The sequence below is a fragment of the Magnolia sinica genome, chromosome 2 (assembly GCF_029962835.1).
Source record: "Magnolia sinica isolate HGM2019 chromosome 2, MsV1, whole genome shotgun sequence".
Classification (NCBI taxonomy): domain Eukaryota; kingdom Viridiplantae; phylum Streptophyta; class Magnoliopsida; order Magnoliales; family Magnoliaceae; genus Magnolia; species Magnolia sinica.
In genome coordinates this window covers 22287039-22294015 of record NC_080574.1, presented here as the reverse complement: position 1 = coordinate 22294015, position 6977 = coordinate 22287039, and the positions used below count along the sequence as shown (strand labels likewise).

Sequence of the window (6977 nt, the reverse complement as noted above, 5' to 3'; positions counted from 1 at the left end):
TGAGTTTTGGGAAGGACATGGAAATTTATTATACGTAGTTACAGCATAGTCAAATAGAGTTGTCGGTTGTTGGTGGCAGTAACTAATTTCAGGATGTCTTGTGCTGCTGCGGTGAATTGAGCACTGGAGGGTTTTTTTTAGGGTGTTTTGGATTTGCCGGGTGCTCTGGTGAATCGGTTGCGGCGTTCTTGAACATGTCGAATGGGGAATGATTCGTCCAAGGAGTTTGAATTCTGTTTGGTTGGTAATTGTCGTGATTAAGGGTGGGTTGGGGAGTATCTTAGGAATCGGTAATGGAGGTGGGAATCTTAGGAATTGCCAAAGTAGCATTTCGAAAAGAGTGTTGTTTTGGGGGTGGAAGGATGAATGTGATAACATGCCCATATGGATTGTGTTTTTTAGTGCCCACCCCAGATACTCGGCACGTTCAAATGCACCCCAGATTTGACCAAAACCCAAATCTGAGGATACTTCCAAATGCTTGGTAATTCAAATTGGGGAGGGCCTTTTGTGGGTCATTTTGTCTTTGTTTCCTTCATCGAACAGTACCATACCTTACCAAGCAGCAAAGGAGCTTGCTCGGTGAACCAAGAGCCATCCAGTCCAGTCCCTGACTGCCCTCATTGTTGAGAAGTTTCACTTCAAAGCATTAGATACCACTAATAAAAAGACTGGCTAAAATGAACACTGAAGTGATTTCAACCACAGATGGCTGATTCATGCTTTCCTGTATGGATGGCATAGTGCATGAGATAAAGGTACCTAGTGACACTAAAGTTGTTCCTCTCATGCTTCTCTATGGAGAATTATTTGGTTGAACTTCACCTAAAGCACCTACCAAAATTTACAATGTTCCATTCATCAATTAATTGGCTTGCAAAAAGAAAAAGGAAGTTTATACTACATTTAAGGTGCTACAACATTTAAGGTGCTTTATCTCCAAATGTAGTGAAAAGCACGGTCTGCCACGCTGATGAACATACCAATTAATGTAAAACATATTTTCTATTTATCATGAAAGGCAGTTTCGCGAAGCAAAGATTTATTATCAATGTATATAACGCCAGTAATTTTGGACATTTTCCCCTCAAAATTAGTCTTAGGAATTTTAGTTATTAGATGGCAAGATATCGTTAAAAATATATGTACTTTGTAAGGGATGGTTGAAATTTTACTGCACAATGCGGCATGAAAGGCCTAGATCAAGCCCACCTCCTTTTATTTCTTTTCATGCATATAGCCTGCACCAGTCTCTCCTCTTCTCTACATGTGGCTTGCACAAAGCATCTTATAATGGAGAATGTGCAATAAAGTCTCTATGGGGCCTACCATGATGACTCGTCAACCAATGTTAGGACGTCAATCCAAAAATTAGGCAGATTGGGTACTTGAGTGAGCCACAACAAGGAAAACAGAGAGGATGGGTCTACCATTCCCTTCTCTCTCTCTATCTGTGTAGCACACACCTGCTCTCTCCTTTTTTACTCTCCATCTCCCCCCTCTGAATCTCTATCCTTTTTTTTTCTCCATCCCCTCCTTGCTGCACATGTGTCACACATGCCATACCCCTATTTATCAATACTGAAATGGTTTAAAAAACACCATCAATGTCTGGAAGTTAAATATTTATTTAGCTTATTGAAGGCTTTCATATCATAGCTCTTTTTGTGTGAATGAATTTGTGAGAGAGAGATGCTACAATAAGATGTCATTCCAATCTGCATATTAACAACATCATCTACTGGTCTATACTTCATATTTGACTCATGCCATTCATAGTGCAGATATCCATGACAAAGAACTCATGTAAGGTGTCACTCAAGGAATTCAAACATTGGATGAAACCGGAACGGGTATGTGCTATTCTCTAAGTAAGGAAAGAGTTACAGCCATTGCTTGCTATTCATATTTACATTTTTTTATGACTCATTTGTTTAAGTGGGTGATATTAGCAAGAGGTGAGAATCAATAATGCAAACTCTTTACATTTGTGTAGGCTAAAACTACATTGACAAGTTTCCCTTCATCAGCAGAAATTGTATCAGAACCACTAGGCGTTGTCTTGGTCATTTCAGCCTGGAACTATCCCTTCTGTATGACCGAATCCGATTCCTCAAATGACTCAATTTTCTTATTGTTAAGCTTGGTTATGCCATGAACTAAAGCACCTTCTGATTTTCGCACACGCGCACACACAACCAGGGACATATACTCATATTGGACATGTCTATGCCAGATATCACTAATTCATTTGTTAAAATATAAATATGCATACTTGTGCGCGCGTGTGCAGTGGTGCGTTGAGGCGTTGGCATGTTGCCACAAATATCCTGCTTAAAATACTGCTGCTGACGCACCCTTTACTACTGTTACTTCATTAATATAAATGATGTGAAAAATGTACACATCATTTCTCCAGTGGAATGCTTGTTACTTCTCATCATTCCGTAGGAATACCTCATTGGTTTCATCCGATGAAACTAAGCACATTGACTCTGCTCTTCTTAAGGTCAATTCAAACATGTCCCAAGACACCCATGTGGGCCCACAATAGGCTTAGAGTGGCCATGCCTTGATTTCCTAATCTAGGCAATTTTGGACTAGATTCATAACTTTTGTAAGGCCTAAGATTTTGCAAGGTAATGCCTCATTTTCAGTTATGCACTTTTAGGTAGAATTTTGATAAAGTCAAGGAAACCTTCAAATCCATATGTGATTAATGAGAGAAGCATTTCCCTGGATTTGCCTTTTTGAAATGTTATATTCCCTATCTTTTTTACTCTCAATCTTAGGGTTCATGTCCAAATTGTCTTTGTTGAGTGGTCCATGAATGATGCAATTGTATGAAATGACAAAATGCTTATTTCAGCAGCCTCATGTTATTTGTGATAGAAAGGGTTGATTACCTTCACTAAAGCTGATATGTTCTGGATCTTTTAGTTATTGATACAAATTCATTACCGTTGTCTACGCCAAATATATTGGTCGATGTGTTTGGAAGTGCACGAACTTCTTAATTGCTAGATATGTGATGTCACAGTTGTACAGATTTGTAATATCATAACTGGCATAAAACGGAGGCAATGTGGTAATTTTCACCAACCATATGCATAACTGCATATGCTTTCCACAAATAATCATGTGACCAACTTCTCCCAAATCTTCACAACCAAAAACATCTCTGCTGATATAGTGTTGATATTGGAGACTGATCGAGACTGTTAAATTTGTGGGGGGGCAGCACGGTGCAGCATGCCAATGATCATGTGCAAACACAAAATGTACCGTTGTGCATATGCATGTTAGTACACTAACTCTGCATTGTGTTCAAAAAGGGCTCCTAGCCTTGTTACTGGCTGAATATTTGTTCGGCCATATATTGTTTTCTGTTGCATGTGTCCACCTTAGTCATGGCAAATCATTGGCTGATTGATTCGCTGTTACTTGTATTCATCCAATATTTTCAATTGGATTGAAATTAGACTGGGATATGGCTCTGCATCTTAAATATTAATCAGTGTATCATATCATGCATTTCAAATGGCAGTTCAGTTCTTATATGCTGCTCTTGGATGCAAAAGTGATTTGGATTGCGAACAGTCATCTTAAACATGAGGAGATGACCGAATGGTAATAACGTTTCCCAGTCATCATGGGGAAGAGCTCTCAAAATTGCAGTTGTGTTCCTTCAAGTCCCAACTTGTATCATCTTTGCAGTTTTGAGCTCCATCCCCTTATTTTTGATCCCAAGGTATTACAATTTGGCACCAAACATACTCCTAGTGTGTCCAACATTAGATTAATGGTTGCAATTCAGTCTGAGAGTGCATCCAAATGAACCCTTATTAACACAGCATAGAGCTCATTAGAAATTTACATCAGAGAGGTAGGAGCCATTGTCTCACTAAATTTGTTTTCTGTCCGCAATGAGCCTTGCTTTTGTTCTTCTTGTCACCTGCTGAGATATTGCATACTATTACACTTCTGCTTTTGTTACCTTTAAAATAGTACTGTAAAGCGTTGACCGTGCACAGATCAGATGCATGCTCATATTACAAATCTAATTATTCACAATTTGTTTTTTGTTTTTTGTTTTTTGTTTCTTTCCAGTGTTATCTCTTGATCCAGTCATCGGAGCTATTGCAGTTGGCAATGCTGTGGTCTTAAAACCATCTGAAATTTCACCAGCTACATCCTCGTTAATGGCAAGATTATTACCAGAATATCTAGACAGATCTGTCGCACGAATCGTAGAGGGGGCTGTTGCTGAAACAACTGCGCTGCTGGAGCAGCGCTGGGACAAAATATTCTATACAGGTTTTCACCCGTTATATGATGTTCTTAAGGATTCTTAGCTTTCTTTTTCAACTTGGATTTATCCACTCTGGAGATTCCATGCATGAGGCTTATTTTGATAGACACATAACCAAGCCTGTATTCCAGTTCATCTTAAACTCCTTTTGAAAATCTTAAATGCATTAATCGTTCTTCCCCCACTTTCGAGGTTTTGTAATCTGATGGCTGAGTGTTAAATTGTGCAGGTAATGGAAAAGTGGGATGCATTGTGATGGCTGCAGCTGCAAAGCACCTTACACCAGTTGTCTTGGAGCTCGGAGGAAAATCTCCTGTTGTTGTTGATTCGAACATCAATTTGGATGTAATCATCTTTCTCCTCATAGTAGAAGACATTGCCATTATTGTTGCAGTAGTAGTAGTTTAACTGGGAAGCTAATGTTGGTGCGTCTTTGTGTCACAAGGTTGCAGTAAACGAATTATTGCAGGTAAGTTGGCATGCAATAATGGACAAGCTTGCATTGCCCCCGATTACGTCATAACACGGAAATCATTTGCTCCAAAACTGGTAAAAATTCTATCAAGGTTTTGTTGTTATCTTTGAGGTTTCTGTTTTGTGTTCTTTCCTTGATATTTCTATCCAACAGATAGATGCTTTCAAACATACATTGGAGAAATTCTATGGGAAGGATCCAATGGAATCAAAAGACTTGTCTCGCATTGTAAATTCCAACCATTTCTCGCGCTTAGCAAAGCTCTTGGATGACGAAAAGGTTGCTGGTAAGATTGTCCATGGAGGCCAACGGGATGAAAAGCAACCGTAAGTGTCAATCTGCACTTTATTTGTTGGATCTTCATAAAACAACTGTCCACCGACTCTAAGAGCATTTTCATGTTGTTACAGAACTATTGCCCCGACGATCTTACTGGATGTTCCACAAGACTCCTTAATAATGAATGAAGAAATATTTGGCCCTTTACTTCCTATCATTACGGTGAGAATTCCTCATTGATACCCTGAAACATAGAAACGAGAAATGGTTTTACTCATCATGTTCTGAGATTTCTCTTTTGTTGGGCTTGGATAGGTTGACAAGGTGGAAGATAGTTTCAATGCTATAAACTCGAAATCGAAGCCTCCTGCTGCATATCTCTTCACCAAGAACAAGCAGCTCGAGAAGGATTTTGTGAATGCAGTCTCTGCAGGGGGGATGCTCATCAACGACACCTGCATACATGTGATCCTCTTTTCATTTTCCCATGCATACATAAGCACAACATGCATACATTCATACATGATGGTCAAAATGCCCAGAATAGATGATTTTCTGCCTAGGTAGTCTGTGGGAGAACAATGCCTGGTGAAACATGTAATATTTACATCCATGAGAACAGGATTTTCGCACATTAGTACCCTTTCAATCCATAGTTCTAAAGCTCGGTTACTCTATGAAACTAGGCTGAGTCACCATGTAACTTGATGGCTTGCTCGACTCGGTCGAGACTTGGCCAGGCTTGTCAAGTCAGTTCGCCGACTCGGTTGACTTGAAGTGACTAGGCATGACTCAAACTGAGTCACTCGGCTTTGGAGGAGAAGCTTCTGCCAGGTATCCGCCTTACACACCCAAGAAACAAAGGTTGCTGAGGGCCCTGCTCAATGGTGATATCATAGGCCTAATTCTGGCTTTGATTGGATGGCCTAGAGTCTAAATAGTATGCCTGTTGTATTTGAGGTGCTTGCCCTTTTACTTTCAGATTTACTATTTAAACGTGTCTTTGAATTTATCCAAGATGAAAATAAAACCAATGGTGTGCAGATTAGATTATTATTATTATTATTATTATTTTTGGTTCCGCAATTTTTATTTCAAACTTGTTGCTCTAGAGCTCATTAGGATGAGGGTGACAATGTGCCAGGTATCGCTTGTGAGTTGTGACCAGGTTCTGGGTTGGGCTTGGACCATGGGCTTCACTTGGGCCCTGCATGCATGGCCAGATCAGCTTTGGGGTTGGTAGTTGGGTTCAAGTCAGTTTAGTGCAGCCCACTGACCCTCCTGACCCAACTTTGTATGGACGTGTTATATCTTAGGCAACCATCTATCTCCGTTGATTTCGTTCCTCTAAAATGTCTATTTCTTTGCGCATGTGTAGCTTGTCAACTGATAGGTTATGAAAATTCAAGTACGAAATTGGGTTTTTATCCATTTTGGGGCTGGGCCAGATCGGGTCACTCCGAGAAAGAGATTCTTTATGTCATGTTTGGGCACGAGTAATGTAATTCTGTGGAACTCAGAAACTGTATTTGTATGCATCCTATGGCGAAGATTCTGATGAGTGACATCCAAATACACAACATGAACTGTAGTTTTGCTCAAAAGAGGCGTTTCTGGAAGGTAACTTTCCAGGGAGCCAAACAACCTATCATTGTCTTCTCCTCTGCCAACACCTCAAAGCATGATCTTGGTACATGTGGGGCCCTTCATTTGGTGATCTAGGCCATTGTTCCGATGAAGCCACAAATCTTCCTAATTGTGGCTCCGTTTCTTTTGGTACTTGTGGGATATTATCTATCCTTTTTATTTTTTTCCTTCTCAAGCCTTCTAGGCTATGGTTTTTTTAATTGGCAACTCACGGCCCATTCATTTGGTCCCGAGTCAAGTTGTGACTCAGGTGGGTTGTCGGAG

General features: G+C 40.0%; 1 protein-coding gene across 1 annotated transcript; it reads left to right on the top strand.

Moving 5' to 3' along the window:
• Window positions 1-1050: 1050 nt before the first annotated feature.
• Window positions 1051-6128, top strand: LOC131224303 (aldehyde dehydrogenase family 3 member H1-like). The gene is made up of 10 exons (XM_058219828.1): window positions 1051-1853; window positions 1997-2093; window positions 4111-4317; window positions 4542-4661; window positions 4761-4861; window positions 4941-5113; window positions 5198-5288; window positions 5382-5629; window positions 5723-5757; window positions 5852-6128. Exons 1-10 carry the CDS (start codon window positions 1767-1769, stop codon window positions 6001-6003), a joined length of 1311 nt encoding a protein of 436 aa, XP_058075811.1. The 5' UTR covers window positions 1051-1766; the 3' UTR covers window positions 6004-6128.
• Window positions 6129-6977: the final 849 nt, after the last annotated feature.